Source organism: Aotus nancymaae, unplaced genomic scaffold, assembly GCF_030222135.1.
Source record: "Aotus nancymaae isolate 86718 unplaced genomic scaffold, 86718_ANA_hifiasm-v0.15.2.pri h1tg000018l, whole genome shotgun sequence".
In the NCBI taxonomy this organism is placed as follows: Eukaryota; Metazoa; Chordata; class Mammalia; order Primates; family Aotidae; genus Aotus; species Aotus nancymaae.
In genome coordinates this window covers 24165187-24189515 of record NW_026988430.1, presented here as the reverse complement: position 1 = coordinate 24189515, position 24329 = coordinate 24165187, and the positions used below count along the sequence as shown (strand labels likewise).

Here is a 24329-nt window from a genome sequence, read left to right as displayed (position 1 = left end):
TTACCTCTGTTCCTTGGCCACCCAGTTTCCTTCCCCTATACCAAATTCATATTACCAATTTCTTCTGTAACCTTCCAAAGATATCCTAAACTGACATAAACATGTACATGTGTATTAGTCTGTTCTCATGCTGCTAATAAAGACATACCCAAGACTGGCTAATTTATAAAGGAAAGAGGTTTAATTGAGTCACAGTTGTACATGACTGGGGAGGCCTCACAATCATGGCAGAAGGTAAAGGAAGAGTAAAATCACATCTTTCGTGGTGGCAGGCAAGAGAGAAAATGAGAGCCAAGTGAAAGGGGTTTCCCTTTATGAAACCAACAGATCTCATGAGACTTATTTACTACCATGATAACAGTATGGGGGAACCGTCCCTATGATTCAAATAATTCCCACCAGGTCCCTCCCACAGCACATGAGAATTATGGGAGCTATAATTCAAGATGAGGTTTAAGTGGAAACACTGTCAAGCCATATCAACATGTAATAGTTGTTTCTTCCCACCTCCTGCTTTTTTAAAACTCAAATGGTAGCATACTGTGAAACTGTTCTTTACCCTGCCTTTTTCACTCAACAGTGTATGTATGTGTGTATGTATGTATATGTGTGTGTGTGTGTGTGTGTGTGTGTATATATATGTATTTTATTTTATTTTTTTTTTGAGACAGTCTTGCTCTGTCGCCAGGCACTAGGCTGGAGTGCAGTGGCGCAATCTCAGCTCACTGCAACCTCTGCCTCCCGGGTTCAAGCAATTCTCCTGCCTCAGCCTCCCTAGTAGCTGGGACTACACGCATGTGCCACCACCACACCCAGCTAATTTTTGTATTTTTTAGTAGAGACAGGGTTTCACCATGTTGGCCAGGATGGTCTCTATCTCTTGACCTCATGATCTGCCCGCCTCAGCCTCCCAAAGTGCTGAGATTACAGGCATGAGCCACCATGCCCAGCCAACAGTAGTATATTTTTTCTAAGTGTTTATTAGTTCATATCTTTTTAATGTCTGTATGTTTTGTTGCATATATGAAAACATGCTCAACATCACTAAACATTAAGTAAATCAAATCAAAACCATAATGAGATATCATCTCACACCCATTAGGATGCCCACTTGTGCACTCTTGATATGAATGTAAAATGATGCAGCCACTATTGAAAAATGGTATTGCTATTGCTCAAAAAATTAAAAATAGAATTATCATATGATCTGATAATACCACTTGTGGATATTCTGGAATAATTGAAAGCAGAGTCTGAAAGAGATACCTGTACAGCCACATTCATAGATTATTCACAGTAGCTAAAAGATGGAAGCAACTTACATGTTCGTTGATAGGTGACTGGATAAACAAAATGTGGCATATACATACAATAGAATATTATTCAGCTTTAAAGAGGAAGGAAATTCTGACACATGCTAAAACATAGGTAGATCTTAAGGACATTAGGGCAAGTAAATTGAACCTGTCACAAAAAGACAAATACTATGTGGTTTTACTTATGTGATGTATCAAAAGTAGTCATACTGATAGAACTAGAAAGTAGAATGATGGTTACAAGGGACTGGTGGGAGGGGGAAATGGGGAGTTGTTAATGGGTGCAGAGTTTCGCTTTTGCCAGATGAAAAAGTCTGGAGATTGGTTGCACAGTAGTGTCCATATCCCCAACACTATAGAACTGTACATTTTGTAATGGTTAAGATGACAAATGTAATATGTATTTTACTCTAATTAAAAAAAAATCCATTATATGATTCTTTCATAATTGATGTGATCAGTTCCTTACAAATGATCATTTAGGGCTGGGCGCGGTGGCTCATGCCTGTAATCCCAGCACTTTGGGAGGCTGAGGCAGGCGGATCATGAGGTCAAAAGATCAAGACCATCCTGGCCAACATGGTGAAACCCTGTCTCTACTAAAAATACAAAAATTAGCTGGGTGTGGTGGTGCATGCCTATAGTCTCAGCTACTTAGGAGGCTGAGGCAGGAGAATTGCTTGACCCGGGAGGCAGAGGTTGCAGTGAGCCGAGATCACATCACTGCACTCCAGCCTGGTGATAGAGTGAGACCCCATCTCAAAAAAAAAAAAGATCATGGCCAGGCGTGGTGGCTCATGCCTGTAATCCAACCACTTTGGAGGCCAAGTCGGGCGGATCACCTGAGGTCGGGAGTTCAAGACCAGCCTGACGAACCAGGTGAAACCCCGTCTTTAAGAAACAAAAACAAAAACAAATACAAAAGATCATTTAGGTTTTTCTAGTTTTTTATTATTCTAGGAAATGGTACAGTCGATAATCTTTTAGATTTCCTTATTAATTGTTAGAACTTTGTAGTAAGTGTCTGTCTCATTGTTCTTTCAGGGGTCAAGTCCTTCCTGCTCATACACTTCTGAATACAGTAGATGTTGAACTTATCTATGAGGGAGTCAAATATGTACTTAAGGTATGCTGAACCTCATTGGAGCTTGCACCTTGCTTTTTTAGCTATCTTTCTTTAGGTTGAGAGGCAGGAGAAAAAGTTTGATATAATGCAGGGATGGGGGTGTTAGTGAAATTATAGTCATTATTTGTGTCAGAAGCATTTGTTGTTCTATGAAAACTTTTTTATTGTTCTTCAGTTTGACATATGCCACCAAGATAAAGGAGAGACAGGGAACAGCCACAGCTGGGAAAAACAACTGAGGTTGCCCTCTTTGCTCACAGCAGGACTGAGCCATGCCCACAGACACTGATGCAAATACCATCAGTACCATGTATTTTCTTCCTCCCGACAGATCTTTCTTATCTGAATTTTTGAAACATTCAAATTTTGTTTGGAGCTGTACCTGGAAGGGATACACTGACCCTCATTCTCATTCCCTACAGGTGACTCGACAGTCCCCCAACTCCTATGTGGTAATTATGAATGGCTCATGTGTAGAAGTAGATGTACATCGGCTGAGCGACGGTGGACTGCTCTTGTCCTATGATGGCAGCAGTTACACCACGTATATGAAGGAGGAAGTGGATAGGTAAGTTGCTGTTTAAGGTCCATTTGCTGGTCATCTTCTTAGCCTTATCGCTTATTAGTTACTAGCTCTTGGGATTTTTCTAGGCTTTTTTTGGTACTCATTTGTAGTTAAAAATAGTACATGCACTTAAAAATATCAAGAGTACAAAAGTGTTTACAATTAAAAATATGTCTCTCTACCACTCCAGTGTATGTGGACAATGAAAAGTAAGTTCCTTTCTTTATAAGTAACTATTGTTAAAAGTTTCCTATATATTTGAGTAGAGATTTTAGATATGCCTATACAAGTTACATTCATGTACACATTGTTTTTCCTTTAAATTCACTTTTTTAAATACAAATATTCAACATTGGTTATGATATTATGAGAATGAAATGAATTAACATGTTGAAAATGTGTAGAACATTGCCACAACATAGCTAGGGTTCAAGAAATGTTAGCTATTACATCATCAATATCTTTGTGTGTGTTTTTTTTTAAATGGTGGTACTTGTTATTTTTAATAGTCATGTAGTATTCCATTATGTGATTGTACTATAATTTTCTTAATCTGATTCTTATTGAAGGAAATTTTTGTTACTTGACATTGTAAATGATGCAGTGAATGTTGTGTGTGTGTGTGTGTAAAATAAAGTTCTCAGGATTATTTTTCTCTATCATTCTCCTTTACATCCTGAGGTGCTTTATCAGCTTACATACTTCCACTTGTCTCCTAGATATCGCATCACGATTGGCAATAAAACCTGTGTGTTTGAGAAGGAAATTGACCCATCGGTGATGCGCTCACCTTCTGCTGGGAAGTTAATCCAGTACATTGTAGAAGATGGAGGTCATGTGTTTGCTGGCCAGTGCTATGCTGAGATTGAGGTCAGGGTGGTGAATGGACTGTGGAATCATGGGAGGAGAGGGTAGGAAAAGGGTTGGCTGGGTTGGACTAAGACTGAAAAGTGACAGAAAGGAGGCTGGGTGCAGTGGCTCATGTCTGTAATGCCTGCACTTTGGGAGGCTGAGGCGGGAAGATCACTTGCACTCAGGAGTTTGAGACTAACGCAGACAAGATGGTGAAACCCTGACTTTACGAAAAATTAAAAAATTAACATGGTACAGTGGCACATGCCTGTAGTCCCAGCCACTCTGGTGGTTAAGGCAGGAGGATCCCTTGAGCCCAGGAATTCAAGCAGCAGTGAATGGTAATCGTACCACTGTACTCCAGCTCGGCCACAAGTCAACACCCTATTTCTAAAAAAATTTAAAAAAAAAAAAGATAACAGAATGAAAATAAGAATGAAAAAGAAACATCAGTTGGCTTAATTGGAAGTGTGAACCTTAACATTTTTAAAACACAAAAACACTTTGGCAAATGAGGTCTCTCTAGCTCTAAAAATAGATACTAGGTACTAGCACTTATGGAATGTTATGTGTGCTAACTGCTGTCTATCTAGAGAAAATACATGGAACTGGGGCACAAAACAGACAAGTAATGAATATGATTAATTTTAAGAGAGCTAAGCATAGAGTGCAGAGGGTCACTTAACCCAAATCAAAGTAAGCTTATATGGGAAGATACTCTGAATGAAGAGACATTTGTCTTAGTTTTGAAAGATAGATAGTAATAGAGCAGGTGAAGAAGGGCAGGGAAGAGTGCTTCACATTGAAGGAATAGCATGTACACAGACAGAAGCAAGAGAGCACAGTGTATTTAGGGAACTGCAAAATGTATTGGTGTGGCTTGAGCATAGACTAAGCTTTAATGGGGAGGGGCAAGCAAAGATGATAAAGAAGTAATGTGAAATCTTGAATGTGAGGTTATGAAGGATCTTATAAGCCATATACTAGTAAGTTTACACTATCCTGGAGGCAGTGAGTAATCTCTGAACGATTTAAGTGGAAAACTAGTATGATGAGATTTGGGCTCTAGAATGATTGCTTTTAGTAGCCTTGCTGGTGGTATATAGCAAGTAGGTAAATCTCTTAGGAGGTCTTTGAAGTACTTTGGGCCAGAGATGAAGAAGGCCTTACCCGAAGAGATGGCAAGAGAGGAAGATTTTTGAGAAAGGTTTAGAAGATATACACGGGTGGGTTGGTAATTGGTAGGTAAGGGAGAAAGAGGAGTGAAGAATGATCCTTAGTGTTTGGCTTGGATGTCTTAAATTGGATTCACTGGTATGAAGAGATTAAATTGTTCCTCACTTTCCAAGTACAAAACAAGTAAAATCATAAATTATGCCAAAATGGATTTAAAAGTAAGAAATGAGGAATGTCAATAACTGTTACTAATTCCTAAAGTGAGGTACTGAGAGATTTTTTAACTACCCGCCTTGATAGTCCCTAGGAGATGTTGGTAAATTCCCATTTTCTTCTGGGTTGAATTAGCTGTGGCCCAACTTAGATGCTAAGGGAAAAATTGACCTCTTTTAAGCATTCACCTGTGTAAAAACAGATTAGAGTCTAATTTATTTTTCACTGTAGGTAATGAAGATGGTGATGACCTTAACAGCTGCGGAGTCTGGCTGTGTCCATTACGTCAAGCGACCTGGAGCAGCTCTTGACCCTGGCTGTGTACTAGCCAAAATGCAATTGGACAACCCCAGCAAGGTTCAGCAGGTGAGTAGGAAGGCACTCCAAATATTGCTCTCTAAGAGCTAAAGAACTTGGTGGTTTGGAGAGGCAAGTGATTTCAGTGCTTGGTTTGCCAGTGTTTTCTTTAGCTTTGTCCCCTATTAATCTTATGCCTTGTATTTGTACCTGTAGTATTATGGAACTAGAGTTTGCAAGAGTTACTATAATACTAAGATTCCATAATTTCCTTATAATGTTTCCTCCATTGACTTCCCTCCTGGTAGCTGGGTATGGTAAAAGGATGTCTCAATTTTGAATGATGACTCTTAAGTTGCAGTGTTGTGTTTGTACCATAGATCAAAAGTAGTAGATGACTTGATCTCTTGGGGTTGACAGGCTGAGCTTCACACTGGTAGTCTGCCACGGATCCAGAGCACGGCACTCAGGGGCGAGAAACTCCATCGAGTGTTCCATTATGTCCTGGATAATCTGGTCAATGTAATGAATGGATACTGCCTTCCAGATCCTTTCTTTAGCTACAAGGTATGAATCACGTCTGTTGGAGAAGGGATGTACAAATAGTGTACCTATTCTCCAAAACAGTTGAAAGTCTCATAATGATTGTTTAAGAGGGAAGAAAAGAAAGCTGTTTGGCCTAAAACTCTCCCACCTTCAGTTATGGGACTTGAGATCTTTAAATCCATGTGTTTTTTTTTTTCTCTATGTTCCATTAAACTGGAAATTAAGAATCCATGTTTCTTGTCCTTATCATAGACTTCACATTTAATTGTGATTACTCCTTTTTTTTGCCTCTTGAGAAACTGGAGAATAGGGGCAATGTTAGATACTTACATTGCAATTTCAAAGTACTATATGATAGTTGGCCAGGTGTGGTGGCTCACACCTGTAATCCTACCACTTTGGGAGACTGAGATGGGAAGATCACTTGAGGCCAGGAGTTTGAGACCAGCCTGGTCAACATAGCAAGACCCTATCTCTATTGAAAATTATATAAATTTTATATTGAAAAAAAGTAGTATATGATAGTGAATTCAGATATAGTTGACTCTTGAACAATACAGTTTTGAACTCTGTGGGTCCACTTCTGTGGATTTTTTCAGCCAAACATCGGTCAAAATTATAGTATTTTTGGGATATGGAGCCCACAACTTTTCATATACGTGGGTTCCGTAGGGCTCAAGTATGTGTAGATTTTCATATACGAGAGGTCGTCCTGGAACCAATTTCCCACATATATCAAATAACAACTGTATATCTTTTTATTTGGGGGAATTGTGTTAACTTTGGGTCCTGTTTTACCAATGCTTTCTTTTTAGGTAAAAGACTGGGTAGAGCGATTGATGAAAACCCTCAGAGATCCTTCCCTGCCTCTCCTAGAATTGCAAGATATCATGACCAGTGTGTCTGGCCGCATTCCCCCCAATGTGGAGAAGTCTATCAAGAAGGAAATGGCTCAGTATGCTAGCAACATCACATCAGTCCTCTGTCAGTTTCCCAGCCAGCAGGTATTTATAGGTTAACACTATCTTTATTTTTTTCTGGCTACCAATGCTCAAGTTCATATTGTAGGATTCCTTCCTATTTGTATCTTTCTTACTTTTTGGATGTTGTATTTGTATACTTTTAAGCATTGTATTCCTCACAAAACTACCTCAGTGTACAAACCCAATAGTGAAAGTACTGTATGTGAAGTATAAAGTATCTGTAGTTATGAGAAAAGCACACTTGGACCATGCAGGCCATATAGCTTTGTTCCTGGGCTATTCTCTAATTAGAGATATTTTCATGAATTGAAGGTAGAGGAATAGTAGTAGTTTTATTTATTTATTTACTTTTTGAGACAGATTCTAGCTCTGTTGCTAGACTGGAGTGCGGTGGCGCTATCTCAGCTCACCACAACCTCCGCCTTCCAGGTTCAAGTGATTCTGCCTCAGACTCCCGAGTAGCTGGGATTACAGGCACATGCTGCCATGCCCAGCTAAATTTTATAATTTTAGTAGAGATGGGGTTTCACCATGTTGGCCATGATAGTCTTGATCTCCTGACCTCATGATCCACCCATCTCGGCCTCCCAAAGTGCTGGGATTACAGGTGTGAGACACCACGCCTGGCTGTTTTATTAATTTTTGAGACAGGGTCTCGCTCTGTTGCCCAGGCTGGAATGCAGTGGTGCAGTCATGGCTCGCTGTAACCTTGACCCCATAGGCCCAATGGATCATCTTACCTCAGCCTCCCAAGTAGCTGGGACTACAGAGGTGCCCCACTATGCCCAGCTAATTTTTAAAAAATATTTATAGAGACCGATATCTCACTGTGTTGCCTCGGTTGGTATTGAACTCCTGGGCTCAAGTGATCCTCCCTCCTTGGCCTCCCAAAGTGCTGAGATTACAGGTGTGAGCCACCACACATGGCCTATTGGTAGTTTTATTTCAGAGACATTCTTAATACCTTGGGAGTATCTTTACTCTTTACCCATAAAGCAGATGTACATGTAGGGAGTATAGGTAGACAAGTGGGGAATGAAGTTTAGATCTTGACCTTGAACAGATCTTGATAAGATAATAGTTTCTATAATGTAGTCATTAATTCATCTGGGAAAGGGTGATAAGGGATGAAATCTGCTTGCTTATTTAACGTGAGCCCCTATATAAACTATACTCAGTAACTTCCAGCTGCTGCCAGCATGTGAGAGATGGGCATTGTCATGTTATAACAAGAAGATTCCTAGTGGTGATACTATAGAGGCTAATGCTTTGGGGCCCTTAGTTGGGTTGGGCCTCATTTTTTTCCCTTTTTTATACCTTAGATTGCCAATATCCTAGATAGCCACGCAGCTACATTGAACCGGAAATCTGAACGAGAAGTCTTCTTTATGAATACTCAGAGCATTGTCCAACTGGTGCAGAGGTAGTAACTTGTAACTTCAGATTCCCAGACCTGTCCATGCTCATGCTTTCCTTTCTTTTAAGTAGTTACTAAGAGATTTACCTCAGATTTGTCTTCAAGAAATTAGAAAGCACCTTATATCTTAGAAAGTACCTTGTATCTTCTAAATATCTTAGAATTGTGAGCTAACTCTCATGCTCAATATTTCTGACTTCTTAATATTCTACATTTTTTCCTGTCAATTATTTATTATTATATTATTTTTTGAGACAGGATCTCACTGTGTCGCCCAGGCTGGAGTGCAGTGGCTCAGTCATGGCTTACTGCAGCCTCAACCTTCTGAGGCTCAAGTGATCCTCCTGTTTCAACCCCCAAGTAGCTGAGACTGCAGGCATGTACCACCATATCCAGCTAATTTTTATATTTTTAGAAGAAGCAGGGTTGTGCCATGTTGCCTAGGCTTGTCTCAAACTCTTGGGCTCAAATGATCCACCTACCTCGGCCTCCCTAACTGTTGGGATTACAGGCATGAGCCACTGCATCTGGCCTGTCAGTTATTAAGGTACTGAAATAGTGTTGTTTTATTTTACCCTGCCATTTTGATGATGCTCCTAATTTTTCTTCTGGTACAGGGCCCAGTATGACATTTTTTCTTCTTAGATTATGGAGCCTATTGTATTAGGTTTGTGCAGAAGTAATTGTGTTGTTGCTATTAATACTAAAGGGATAGTCACAGAGCATTTTTATTTATTTATTTACTTACTTTTTGGAGACAGGGTCTCACACGTCACCCAGGTTGTAGTATTGTAGCACAATTTCAGCTCACTGCAACGTCTGCCTCCTGGGATCAAGCGATCCTTCCACCTCAGCCTCTTGAGTAGCTGGGACTACAGGCACATGGTACCATACTTGGCTAATTTTTTAATATTTTTTTTGATACAGGGTTTTGCCATGTTGCTCAGGCTGGTCTGGAGCTCCTAGGCTCAAGCAATGCTCCTGCCTTGGCCTCTGAAAGTTCCGGGATTGCATATGTGAGCTACAGCACCCTGCCTCACAGAGCATTTTTAATTTTAAGATACTTATAAATTTTTCAGATATCTCAGCCATTTCAAGAGTATGATAATAATTTCTATTTAGCAGTTAGAAACTGAATCAAGGTGTTGGTAGGTGGGGCTGTGCAGGTTTTTGCTGTCTTGTCTTTTCTTCTTTATTAAAAAAGGTCTTGTCTATGGTGAGATTTCTTTTAGGCTTAGAATGTAAGTTAATTTTGTAGTTCATTTTAGGCTGTTCTTTATTCAGAGGGAAAGCAGTTCAGTTGGAAAGTCGTGGAGGTAAATTTGGCCTTTGGATTTATTATTTAATAGTGTTGGCTTGTCAGGTTTTTCAGAGGAGACTTTCTATTTGCCTAGGTACCGAAGTGGCATCCGAGGCCACATGAAGGCTGTGGTGATGGATCTGCTCCGGCAGTACCTGCGAGTAGAGACAAAATTCCAGAATGGTAAGCCTCTTCCTAAGGACTCTGTAGCTAAGAAAGCTTGATTCTGATAACCAACCCAAGCTATCCCTTTCAGACTATGTAAGAGCTAAGCCCTTTCCTGTCACCAATACTTCTCATTAATAAACTCTCTCTCCTATCACCACTCCCTTAAAAAATAAACCTCTATATCTACTAGCACTAAAGAATGAACAACAAAACACAGTTTGATGAAATTAGGAATCCAGTGTGCTTCTGAGGAAGGGCCAAGGAAATTTTTCTAATAGAGATTACCATTCCTGTTGACATCTTGTTGACCTTGTATAGTGTGAGTTGATTGAGTCATCACAGGCTGAAATTGAGAAACCCGTATCGAAAGAACTTGATTCTCAGCAGCTAATCCATGAATTGAACCAGAAGCATCTGGGAAGAGCTAGCTCAGATTTTCCAGTACTTTTTACTATATCATTTAGGTAGACTTTATCCCGGGCTTTCTCTGAAGAGTTGCGCTAGATTTTACATCGTCTGTAAGAGTGAAATACCTTGGCTAAAATTTTAAAGCTGCATACCGCTGACATTGCTTCCTGCCACAAGATGGCAATGAAACACCACAGAATTGGAAACATTATCTGAAATTTGAAACATTTGCTCCCTTTCACTTCCGTTAAAAGCAGCCTATGCCACTCATGACTAGCAAAAGTCCTCATGTAGATATTAGCAAACCGCATCCAGCGATGTATAAAATAATACATTACAACTAAGTTGCCTTTATCCTACTTATGCAAGGTTGATCAATCTGGAGAAGGTCAATTAATATAATTTATCATGAAATAGATGAAAGGAGGAAAAACATACTCATCATCTCAAGATAACAGAGTATGGAGAGGGAGCGTTTGACAGAGTTTAACATCCATTCATGACAAACTCTTGGAAACTAGGAGTGAAATTAAACTTTAAAAATCTTGTAAAGGGGATCCACAAAAAAATCTGCAAGACACATCATGCATTATGATAAGTTGAAAGCATTCTCTTTAAGATTAGGAATAAGACAAGGATGCCTGCTGTCACTACTTCTATAATGGATGCCCTGGCCAGTACAGTAAGACAAGAAAAAGAATTAAAGGATATAAGAGCTAGAAAGTAGTAAAGCAATAAATCTGCCACTGTTAGATATGGTAGGGTGTCTATTTAGAAAGCCTCAAAGGATTCACAGATTTATTATTAAATTATTTAAAATCTAACATGATTACCAAATATAAAAGTCAACATACAAAATTCAACTGTATTTGTTTACAGTAGAGCAGTTGTTTAGATCTAGCACTTTGGGAGGCTGAGGCAGGCGATCACAAGGTCAAGAGATTGAAACCATCCTGGCCAACATGGTGAAACCCCATCTCTACTAAATATACAAAAATTAGCTGGGTGTGGTGGCGTGTGCCTGTAGTCCCAGCTACTTAAGAATCGCTTGAACCCAGGAGGTGGAGGTTGCAGTGAGCCAAGATCACACCACTGCACTCCAGCCTGGCATCACTGCAAGACTCCATCTCAATAAAGAAAGAAAAGGAGGAAAAAAAAAAGAAAGAAAAGCAGTTCAGAGGGGAAAAAATACCATTTAAAATAGCAGGCTGGTTATAATGGCTCATGCTTATAATCTCAGCACTTTGGGAGGCCAGGAGAGGAGGATTGCTTGAGGCCAGGAGTTTGAGACCATCCTGGGCAACATAGTGAGATCCCATTGCTGCAAAAAATTAAAAACAATTAGCCAGGCAGGGTGGCACATGCCTATAGTCCTACCTACTCAAGAGACTGAAACAAGAGGATTGCCTGAGCCTAGGGTTTCAAAGGTGAAGTGAGCTATGATTGGATCACTGCACTCAGCCCAGGCAACAGAGCAAGAGCCTGTCTCTAAATAATTAATTAATTAGCTGATAAAACAGCAACCAAAAAGATGAAATACTAAGAAGTAAATGTAACAAAAAGTGTGCAAGCCTCTTTTGGAGAAAATTATAATCAAGAAGATTATAGTAGTAAAGAAGATTTAAATAAATTATCAAGGTCTTAAATTGGAATGTACACACTATTTATTAGGTGCTGATTCTTCCTAAATTCATCTGTAGATTGACATTTCAATAAAAATTCTGTTAGGGTATTTGTAATGCTAGTTCTGAAATTTCCTTAAAGGCAAGTCTTACAATAACCAAGATACTTCCAAAGAAATACAAGATCTCCCAATAAGATATCAATATTTAATATAAAGCCATATTAATTAAGAAAGCATGATATAGTTATAGGGACAGATTTATAGATCAATGGAACACAGTGGCCCAGAAACAGATTCACCCATATATGAAAACTTATTTTCTGATAGACGAGGCATTGTAGATCATGAGGAAAGGATGGATTTTTTTTTTCAATAGATGATACAAGCACAATGGGTTATTTTTAAGAAAAAAGGAAAGAAAGAAATGGAATCTCTGTCTTATACCTATACACAAAAATCAATTCCCAGAAAATTAAAGACTTAAATATGTACTAAAGAGGTGAAGCTATTAAATGTTTAGGAGAATATTATTATAATCTCAGGATAGGAAGATTTTGTTGAAAGACTGATTACTTAAACCCCACTCAAGAAATTCTGTTCATCAAAATACACCATAAAGAGACTGAAAAGCCTGTAACCCTAGCACTTTGGGAGGCTGAGGCTGGCAGATTGCTTGAGCCCAGGAGTTCAAGACCAGCCTGGGCAACATAGCAAGACCCCATCTCTGCAAAAAATACAAAAATTAGCCGGGTGTAGTGGTGTGTGCCTGTAGTCCCAGCTTCTTGGGAGGCTCAGGTTGGAGGATCATCTGAGCCTGGGGAGGTCGAGGCTGCAGTGAGCCATGATCACAGAGAAAGACCCTGTCTCCAAAAAAAGAGAGACTGAAAATATAAGCTATAAAGTGTGAGAAGATATTTACAAAATATATACCTAAAAAAGAATTAGAAGTATCTAGAGAATTGCTATGAATCACCAAGTTAAAGACATCCTAATAGAAAACTGAGCAAAAGATATAGAAAGATATTTTACAGAAGAGGAAGTACAAATAATACAAAAACTTACACAAAGATGCTCAATCTCATTAGTAATTAGAGACATATGAACCAAAACCACAATGAAATTGGCAAAAATTTAAAAGTCACATCATCATCTTCATTGCTTCTGTACATGAAGTACAAATTGGTTTGCCAGTTTGGGTAATAGTTGGTCAGTACTTAATAAAGTTGAAATTATTTGTATTCTTTAACCTAGTAATTTTACTCGTAGAAAACGTACTCTAGAGAAACTATTGCATGTTTACTAGGAGACATATAGAGGACTGTTTGTGACAGCACTGTTCGTAATCTCAAAAAAGACAAGAAACAATCTAGATATACATAGGTAGAGTAGATCATCGAAGTATCCCTGCCATGTATTACTATACAGCAGTGAAAATGGATGCCCAAGGCATACACTGAACAAAAGGATGAATCTCGAAACTACAATGTTAAGAAAAAGAAATGGTACAGTGATTCCATTGTTTTCAGGTTCAAAACCAGCAAAATTAAATTATATATACATTGATGATAAAAGTTAAGAAATGCCAAAGAATAGTTAATGTAAAATTCAGCTTAGTAGTTGTTTCTGTGGAGGAGTCTTCAAAGATACTAAAGATGTTCTATTAAAATTTAATAGCTTTAAAATAACTTATGGGTGCTTATTTCAACTGATAACATATGTTTTATATATTCTGTATATATATTTCATAATTACGTGTTTTGTTTTGCGGTGTGTGTGTTTGAGACAGAGTCTCACTCTGACACCCAAGCTGTAGTGCAGTGGCATGATCTTGGCTCACTGCAACCTCCGCCTCCTAGATTCAAGAGATTCTCCTGCCTCAGCCTTCTGAGTAGCTGAGATTGGAGGTGTGCACCACCATGCCTGGCTAATTTTTGTATTTTTAGTAGAGACAGGGTTTCACCATGTTGGCCAGGCTGGTCTCGAACTCCTGACCTCAAGTGATCCACTCGCCTCAGCTGCCCAAAGTGCTGGGACTCCAGGTGTGAGCCACCACACCTGGCCTATTAAACATTTTTTAAAAAGAGTATCTTGGTATGTAAGATCTTCAAAGTCAAAAAAAAGAAGTATCATTGCTTTCTTTCTGTTAATGTCTCTCCTCACCCTGGGTAAATGTATTATTTTCATTTCCCCTGGTCCTACTGCCAAAGTGTATTTGTGTTGTCACTTCAAAGCTAAGTCTTGGTAGAGAAAAATATTAATACAGAACAACTAACTTTTAAACAGCTTCTCTTTTGGTCAGAATGTGTCTTTTATGAAATTGGCAGCTCTCTGGATATTGTAGTCCATTGTTTTTCAAATATAGTTTCATTTGTGGAAAAAATTGCTTATGTCAATCTCTAATATTTAAAACAGTTAAAAGCCTGGTTACCATGGTCCAAGCTACTCAGTATTCTAGGAAACCACGACAATGCAGTTTGAATGCCACTGTTCTGGTTTGTAACTTAACATGGAATCTGAACTGAGGTGATAATCCTTTACTATTTTCATGATTTCATTAAATTCTGACCCTTGAGAATATTCAAATACTAATTCTTCTTTACTTGGAAATTTAATTCTGAGGTAAGCTGTTTTCTAAAGAACTGAATATTACTTATATCCCATGGTAGATATCACTATAGTGTACCAGAGGCTTATGCTTCTGTTGTAAAACATAGCTTTCCTACTCAGAACTAACCTGCCCCTGGTGGCCTTATGGAAGGCAAGTGAAAATATGCATAACTTTAGTCTCCCTATAGACCTTTTGACTTAATGCAGGGTTCTCCTTGATCTATACCTTGGGTTGGATTTGGCGTTCCGAGGTATTGCTTAGCTGTTTCAAGGACTCAAAGAAGAAAATGTTGATTCCAGGGGTAGCAGCCACACTTCTCATGGATATTGCTGTTTGGTGTGGTTTTATTTTTTTAGCTAAAACTGTTGCTACTGGTTAGGGTGAACTATTTTCTGTGAGTCAAACATGGAAACAGAATCTCAAGCTCTGGGAGAGACCTTAAAAATCATCAAGTTTAATGATATTTACATTGCTTTTTAAACAGTAGCACTTTCTCTTCTAAGGAAATCATGAGAGAGTTTAGAGTAAGACTGGGGTTGGAGTTATCCCCAGCCCTTCAGTCTTTAAGGCACATCCATCTCCCCAATTTTTAAAACATTAAATAAAATGGAGGCCCAGAAAGGTAAAATGATTTGCCCAGGAGCATACAGTAAATTGCTAAAAGAGCTAGGCCTCGAACCCAGGTCTTATATGCAAATTTCCTGACTCCTAGTCCAGTGTTCCTTTTACTAAATCACGTTGCCAGTTTCTGTACAAATTCATCTAAGAAAATCCTTAAGATGTTTCTTCTCACTGCTTGTCTCATAAATTATAGATAGTACAAAACAAATAGCATGTAAATGTGAACATTTATACACAGGTGAGAACCAGCTTTTTTTCATGGCATGCAGGTCACTATGACAAATGTGTATTCGCCCTCCGGGAAGAGAACAAAAGTGACATGAACACTGTACTGAACTACATTTTCTCTCACGCTCAAGTCACCAAGAAGAACCTTCTGGTCACAATGCTTATTGTGAGTAGCATTTTTCAGAACTCATAAGGACGGTGGATGATATGCAAAAAGTATTTTTTCCTTCTGATGGCTGTGGTCAGAGAAAAAAACTGCTGCCTTTTGTAATTATGGGATGAGTGGGTCTTGAGCTGTGGATTAACAGTTTCTCACATCTACCTTTGTCCTTGGTCTGAAGTAACCTGCTCTAGTGAGAAAAGGACTATTCTGGCCATTATGCATATAATCATACACAGGAACTTACATCTCCTAACTGTTTAGAAATGCCCCGTGCTTCACCATTCCTGTGGTCATCATGATGGTAGCTTTAAAATTTCATTGTATTTAGCCAGTATACTCTTAATTTTAACTCTTCTTTCATAGATATAAGCAATGGCTCTCATGTGAAACTTGAAAAAAAAGAAATCCAGCACTGCTCCTCCCCAACCAGATAAATTTAAATGTGTTCTGCATCTTCACTGATCCCTTTTTATTTATATTGAAATCTAAGCTCGGAGTATTGTATTGGTAGTAAATGTATGATTTTTGTCCCTGTAACTTAAGTAATATAAGAATTAGTAGGAAGTAGGAATGGGGAGTGAGCCTGGCAAGTGTGAGGACAGCTAATGTGCATTTGGCCAGTGGGTGGAATTTCTAGGGGCTGAAGGAATTTTAAAGATGACTTGCACGTCCTTCACTCCTAGCATGTTCCGGTTGAGTTAGTTGTCGGAATTAGCATAGTAGGACTGTTTCTAGAGTCCCTTGCCCCGTGGTCCTGAGCATTTGCCTTGCTGCTGCATGCTTGTCTTTTGGGGGACTGTAGCACCTTTTCACTCCTAGAGTTTTCTTTCTTGTCCCTTTGTGGAATTGGCATTCTTGGTACCTTAATTCCATCATTTTTCATGGAGGAAAAGAAATACATCGTCACAGCAATTTTTTATTTCATACTTCAGAATGAAGGGAAACTATCTACCTCACGTCTCTGATTAACAAGAGTGCCACTCATTCAGTTATCTGCCTAGCTGGTTAACTCTAAAGCATATAACATTTTTAAGAATAGCCATTTTAAAAAATATGTAATTATAGGGAGAGTTCATTGCTTTTGCTACCCTTGAATAGCTAAATGGTGAGGAAACCAGGAGATGCATTTGAGAGGGAAAAATATATATATCAGCACAATGTAATATTTCAACTTCCCCCAGGTGACAGGTTTCAGCTAAGAAATGTTATCTATGGCAACTTGCTAATTTTTTTTTTCTAATTCAAAAGAAGGAAGAAAGACTATTTAGATTTTTTAAAAAAAATTTAATGAAAGCATTGTTAAATCTTGGTTAAAGCCAAGACTTTCTGGCAGAAAAGGGTAATGATGAGGAGGGTAGAAGAATCCATCAGTTTGGACCTAGAATGGGGTGGAATTTGCCTCTATAGGAAGCTAATTATGGTGAGTTTTTCTTTTTATTGTGATTACCTTTTTAAGAACTTAACAGTTTTCTACACTAAAAATAGACCAAAGCCTAGAATCCTTGGAGCAGCAGAAGAGTAATGATCGTCCAAGACTGTCGCTGGGTTTCTTAAATTCTAATTTGTAAGATATAGGGGCTCAGCTCGCTCCTTTTGCGGAGTGATTGTAAGTAACGCTTGCCTTAAGAATCTCATTATTGGAACACAGAGCCATATTTCCTCTGAGAATTCTGGAGTAGCTTTGAGCCGGGGCTGTTCATTTCTCAAGTAATCATGCTGGTGTGATGGAGAGAGAAAATGGCAGCTGTTCGGAGCTCAGGCCTTCAATTTTCTTCAGAGTCCAGTCACTCAAGTGTGTAATTACACGGGGGGTGCTGCAGAGGCGTTGGGCCCTGTCAGAGAACTGGTTTGAGGCTTTGCTTTCTGCTTTTGCCAGTCAGGACAGGCAGAAGCCAATGGGACTCTGACTTGCCGCTGTTCTTTTTTCCCCCGCCTTGTCATCCTGATTACTTCTTACCTGCATAGATAGCACCCAAACTTTCTTTCCAACAGGCTGAGCTCTTTAGAGAAAAGAGCTGTTTCAGAGTTTGAGTTTGTGTGAATAGGATGGAGGAGGAGGAGGAGGAAGGGAAGAGGAGGAGGAGGATAAGTATGGTTGAACATGTGAACCAGGAAGCTGGATTTGTCCTTTTCTTTATTTTAGTGTCAATACACTTTTCTTTTAAAAAAAAAAAAAAGAAAAGAGAGACCCAGTAAACATAAGAGGATCTGTAAGCTTTCATGTCATTAATTTCTTTTCAAATATCAGTTGTTTTTATTTCATCTTAGAGATTTGGAAATCAAGAAGTTAACGGATATGATCAAGGTCAGGGCCAGCTAGCAGTGACTTACGGAACATAAGTGAAAGCTCAGATGGTGCTCCTTTCTGATCTGATGTTACTGAATGCCAGACATATCTTCCTCTTTTCCTCTTTGACAATGCTTAGCTGCTCCCCTTTCCTCCTTCCTTTCCCTCCTCCTCACCCACGTCTGCACTAATGGTAGTAGCTGGTAAGAGCCATTTTGGTTGTTTGGATTATTCTTTCTGCAAATCTTAGTGTCTTTTACAGATGTCACTTGCACATGGTAGCACTTCGATTCCCCCAGCTTGTGTTCTCTGCTGGTTTCCCTTTCTTTGCATATCTTGGCTTCTTGATCGATGGTTATGTGCCCAGCATTCCATTCTCTGCTTTCTAGAAGTAGAAATGTTGATAGTATGCTTTGCTGAGCTAGATGATGATTTCTGGGGCTTTGGAACCTACAGGAAGGGAGGTATCACGAAAATAAGGCTTCTGTGAGTCAATGTCATGGGTTATGGGCTGCTCCAGCCAAGAGGTACCTTCGTCCTTTCCAGGTGTTAGCACAACTTGCCCAGTGGTAACTTGCCTCAAGGACTCTTGAGCAAATTTCTGGTATTCTTTCAGTCTGTCTGGAAAGCAGAGTGTCAGATGAAAGGCTAAAGTCTTATCAGGTTTCCTCCATTTAGAGGGACATTGTACCACAATTAATACAAAGTCTGGAAGACCAGTAGTAAATTTATTTTTTGGAAGCTCTTCTTATTGCTTAAATTTAACTTTACAGGAAAAAGCTTAGACTCAGAATATTGTTTACATTTGCTTAGAGATATTTAAGGAACTCTTTAGCCAGATTAAGCTAATTGGTACAAATAACAAAGTATTAACATCTTCATAGCTGTTTAGATGGCAATGTACATATCCTGTAGCCACTTTGATGGTAAGTAGTCTTCCTGCTTATAACTTATTTTTGTTATGGTCCACATGGACATGCTATAAACCATGCTTCTGTATGAGTAATGCCATGCATATGAACCCCTGATTTGGTTTAGATGGGGAGAATTTAAAATGCTGATCAACACCTTGCCTTCCTCCTTTTAATCTGACTGCAAATAATTTTGTCCAATATGTAAGTAAAGAAGAAAAGTCTTTCTCAGTGATTCTGCATTCACTGAATAAGGGTGATATTAACAATTTCATGTTAAACTAATCCCATGACATTTTTGGGATATCAAAAAGTACAGGTATGACTAGAATAAGCTACCAGTTCATTGCTGATACTGAGATTAGTACCTACCCAGGTGAGCAATAGTTAGTGTATTGAGGGCATTACATGTAAGGTCACATTCTTTTCATTTTGAATTGCCTTTCTCAGAGGCTTTCAGTGCCTAGGATACTAAGATCAAGTTGGACTGTGTTTTCTTCTGTCAGTCAGCTGCATAACTTTGGCTATGGTTTTGTTGTTTTTGCTGATGTTTTCTGTTTTTTTTTGTTTTGCGACACAGTCTTGCTCTTTCTCCAGGCGCCAGGCTGGAGTGCAGTGGCACGATCTCGGCTCACTGCAACCTCCGCCTCCTGGCTTCAAACAATTCTCCTGCCTCAGCCTCCCGAGTAGCTGGGACTACAGGCACGTGCCACCATGCCCAGCTAATTTTTGTATTTTAGTAGAGATGGGGTTTCACTGTGTTGGCCGGGATGGTCTCAATCTCTTGACCTCATGATCAGCCCACCTCAGCCTCCCAAAGTGCTGGGATTACAGGTGTAACCCACCACGCCCGGCTGTTGTTGCTTTTTAATTAAAGATGTGGTCTCACTATGTTGCCTGGGCGGCTCCCAAGCTTCTGTGCTCAAATGGTCTCAGCCTCCCAAAATGCTGGGACTACAGGCATGAGCAACCATGCCCAGCTTTGGCTATGGGTTTAACATTTTATCATGTTTGTTATATTTCTGCAAATTCAAACTATTTCCTGTAGTTAGCAACTATCTAGGTCAAAAGTAAAAGCAAGAAATAATTGTTTTGTACTAGTATGGCTGAATAGTAATTTTTACTTCGTTTTATGACTCTGGACAGTTGGAACAGACTTTTGGTTGGTGGATTTTTGCAAGTGACCTGTAATCCCAAAATATCAGGTTGGCTCTTTAAACAAACCTTTTTATATTGACTAAACACATCTACTGACCTAGACACCATCTAAAGGTGTTGTTACAAAACGTTCACCAGGATTAGATGGTGATGTTGGTTTGTCCAGTTGCCCAAAAGAAGCCTGTCTCTAGGACAGAGGGTAATAAAATTCCTGTTGGATGTTAGTTGGCATCTTAGGATGGATGGTTCTGTAAAACCTTGGTGTTTTCTTTTAGAACCTGAATGCTATGTCTAAGTGAAGGAGAAGACAAGGTTAAGAAAGTTATTCTACACATAATCTTCTGTTGCCAGTTTTTTTCTGAGTATTCATGATGACAGTGGAGAAAATATTTGAATGGAAAACTTCGAAGTCAGAATAGACTAATGAAAATAGTGGTTAATAATGTGTATTTGCTAACTACATCACATGTATTAATTTAATTTAATTTAATTTAATTTAAGGTTTTTTTTAGACAGAGTTTTACTCTTGTTACCCAGGCTAGAGTGCAATGGCATGATCTCGGCTTACTGCAACCTCTGCTTCCAGTGTTCAAGGAATTCTCTGGCCTCAGCCTCCCAGGTAGCTGGGATTACAGGCATGCACCACCATGCCCAGCTAATTTTTTGTATTTAGTAGAGACAGGGTTTCACCATGTTGGTCAGTCTGGTCTCGAACTGACCTCAGGTGATCCACTTGCCACGGCCTCCCAGAGTGCTGGGATTACAGGCGTGAGCGACCACACCTGGCTTACATTTATTTTTTCTAATCTCTGTAGTTGGCTTTTCTTACAGATATTGTTTCTTTTTTCCTTAGCCCTTTCTTTCTCCCTTTCTCTCACAGTGGAAAGATGAAATGAAAAAGTGGTTTTTTAAAAAAGTGGTTTTAAGTGTTTTGCTTTGTTTTGTCTTTTAAGTTAGAACATGATCTGTAGCTAAGCAAGAGGGTAACTCTATTAAAAAAATTTTTAGTTTAATCTCTAAAGGTAAACTTAGATTTCCTTTAAAGGGAATATCTGATATAGGTTGTGGAGGTGATTAGTGTTCTCATTTTGTCGTGTTGGCTTTTTTGTTGTTGTTGTTGTTGTTTGTTTTTTTATTAGACCCTCTCTGTTGCCCAGAGCTGGAGTGCAGTGGCATGGTCTCGGCTCACTGCAACCTCCGCCTCCCAGGTTTAGGCAGTTCTCTGCCTCAGCCTCCCAAGTAACTGGGATTACAGGTGTGTGCCATCATGCCTGGCTAATTTTTGGTATTTTTAGTAGAGACAGGGTTTCACCATCTTGGCCAGGCTGGTCTTGAACTCCTGATCTTGTGATTCACCTGCCTCGGCCTCCCAAAGTGCTAGGATTACAGGCGTGAGCCACTGCGCCCAACCCGGCTTTTGTTTTTGATGTTGAGACTTTAATCTGGCTTTGTACAGAGGAGCTGAGTTGTGGCATTACCCAGTACACTTATGTTTTTAGGCCTTTTGGTGGGTCATTCCAATGCTTGAAGTAAGTACCTCAGAAAGGAGTATTTTTGCTCTATTAAGAACATTAGGAAAGGGACTTAGGTAGGAAAAATTTATCTTGATTTCCCTACCTGCTGTTATTTATCAATTCTTTCCTTCTGTCTTTTTATGGTCCTGTTTTTGGTAATTTTACATATTCCTCTGAAATTCTATTTTGCTCATTAGTTCTCAGCAAAAGGTGAGACTTAGTTGCATTTTCTTTCTCCTCTTTGCTTTTATGCCTAGGATAGGTAGAACAGGTCCTCTAATCTGTGCTACATGTTCAATAGAATCCTGGATTTATCTTCACTTTAATAGCAGCTTTTATTTTTCTCACTCAGATGAGTGAATTATCTGGGTTAAATGGGTGAAAACAGTACTTGCACTTCCTTAATTATAAATCCCATCATATGTTTTATGACTCTGGACAGTCAGAGCAGACCTCTGGTTGGTGGATTAGGGAACCAGAATTTCATTATACCATTTTCTTTAAAATAAAATAAAATAAAATAAAATAAAAGATTTGAGAAACCTTCCCAGCATAATGGCATTGAGTATTTCAAAAGTATTTACCTTGTGATGTGGAAGGTAGGGATTTTGGAAAAAATATGTCTTCCCCAACGGCCAAAAGTCCCATGCATTTATTTATACTGCTGTGATAAATGTCTATAAAGAGGTTCCCTGAGACAGAGAAGGTTAAGTGTGAAATAGAAATTCTTCAAGAAAAGGGCTGATAATCAAGGTGGGGAGACGATTAACAAGCAGGCCCCTTGGGGACTGCTCTTCTTTCATGTCCCATTGGAGTAGGGGGAGAATAAATATTTATTAAAATATAAAGGCAATTCTGTCTTTTTAAAAGTTTTTATTTTATTTTTTATTTTTAGAGATGGGATCTTGCCATATTGCCCAGGCTGGTCTTGAACTCCTGGGCTCAAGCAATCCTCCTGTCTTGACCTTCCAAAATGCTGGAATTACAGGTGTGAGCCACCCTGCCCAGCCAAGGCAGTTATTTAAAACTCCAAGTAGAGGGAGGGATAACTAAATGGATATATTTTATATGGTGTGGTGTTAATAATACCACTACCAGTAGCTCTGTAAAATTCTAAAAGGACAGACATTTATAAAAACTGCATTTACCATTTTTTTAGCTTAGATGGAAATTGCATGGATAATGGCCGAATTTAGGGAATAAACTGATATTCCACTGGACTCCAGTAAGAATATTTCTCTCAGAATATGATTGGGATTTTTTTCTTAACATTTTTTACTTCTTAGAAGAAGGACCCAATACTGAATAAACAATGGATTCTATAGTAGGAACTTGTTTTTTTCCTCTAATTCAGCTAAGGATTCACATGTTTAAGTATCATGGAATGATTCTTGGTACAGGAAGAAGAGAAATGAATTGTGATACAGAGTTGCCAGGATATGAGATGGTGTTTTTAGTTAGTGTGTATTTATAAATAAATAATTTGTCGTTGTGTTTCTGTTTTGCATCTTCCTGGGTTGCTGAAAATTCGGTTTGTGAGATGAAAACCACTGGAGTGGTTCTTTTTGCCTTATATCTACCTTCTTTCAAAAAGTGGGAGAGGAAACAGGAAGGCCTTTAGTTTCTGTTACTTAAAACTTTCTCTTAAAACTTTGAGATGTAATCTATTATTTATCACTCAGAATCCCCTTGGGCTCTTTTAGTGGTCTCTAATGAGTTCTTCTGCTTGTTAAAAGTAGAGTCTTGATTTGTAAGGAAACATGTTAGGAATTCTGAATGACTGAGGGATTTGGACTGCCTCTGTTAGCCAAACTTCCTCTGGGATCTTCTTTACCACATTGTTTAGGGTAAAAATAACAGGAAGTTTGCATTTTCTTATTAACGCAGCTATGTTTACTTTGTTTTCATTCCTTTTCTCCATTTCAAAATTCTGTCCACCTGTTCTTTTTAATATGGCTATCTGTGTTCTTTTTTACATTAACAATTAGGATCAGTTGTGTGGCCGGGACCCTACTCTCACTGATGAACTGCTGAATATTCTCACAGAGCTCACTCAACTCAGTAAGACCACCAATGCTAAAGTAGCACTTCGAGCACGCCAGGTAAGGACATTTGTTGGTTTTCTTAAAGAAGAGATGGCTTTCATAGATCAGGCAGTCCTAGACACGATGAACTTGTTTAATCATCTTACAAAGAACATGCAATTTTCTATATATGTCACATTTTCCTCAGAACAAATGTTTTCATGTGGTATTTTTTTTAAAGAGAAAGGAAAAGATTAATGCTGAGTCTCTTTAAAATAGAAGCCCTTTCCCCATTTAAAAAATCATGGTATCATTCCCTTCCTTCCCTAGTAGCCCTGTGTTAGTAAACCAGGGTCAGGTGGAGGAAAGGACACTGAGGGAAGGAAATAGACTCAATATTTCTTACTTCCCAAAGGGAGCTTAGAAGCAGATGAAAACTTCTAAGTGTACAGGAAATAATCAAGTTTGGAAAGCAGAAAGATAATGAAATGAATCTTAGGCAGTAGCAATCGGAACAACCCCAGAGAAGTCCAGTTAGTTTCACCCTGCAGTCTTCATTTCCATTCCAAAAGGTTTCAGCAGGGAAGCCGAGAGTTGGCACTCCCTTTGTGTTTCAGTGCTTGGGCATTGACAAGGAAGCAGCATTTGAAGCTGTTCAGTGACCTTCTGCTTTCTATACAATTGTATCCATGTCATTGAATTACTCAAAGTTATTGAACCTCTCAGTGACCTACTGAGGGTATTCAGATCCTACCGTGTCACTGTTTGTTTGTGACACTGCTTTCACTCTCCCTGCCCCTCACATGCATTGGTGTTACTTCCTG

General features: G+C 39.0%; 1 protein-coding gene across 6 annotated transcripts in view; it reads left to right on the top strand.

Moving 5' to 3' along the window:
• ACACA (acetyl-CoA carboxylase alpha) overlaps nt 1–24329 on the top strand; it is a 309514-nt gene that overhangs the window by 145083 nt on the left and 140102 nt on the right. For all 6 annotated transcript variants that reach the window (XM_012445433.2, XM_012445435.2, XM_012445438.3 and 3 more), the window contains 10 exons: nt 2361–2442; nt 2865–3010; nt 3727–3877; nt 5480–5614; nt 5966–6112; nt 6907–7095; nt 8397–8497; nt 9886–9974; nt 15490–15614; nt 23470–23583. In XM_012445433.2, the coding sequence (XP_012300856.1) occupies nt 2361–2442; nt 2865–3010; nt 3727–3877; nt 5480–5614; nt 5966–6112; nt 6907–7095; nt 8397–8497; nt 9886–9974; nt 15490–15614; nt 23470–23583 (1279 nt within the window). The remainder of the gene's footprint in view (nt 1–2360; nt 2443–2864; nt 3011–3726; nt 3878–5479; nt 5615–5965; nt 6113–6906; nt 7096–8396; nt 8498–9885; nt 9975–15489; nt 15615–23469; nt 23584–24329) is intronic.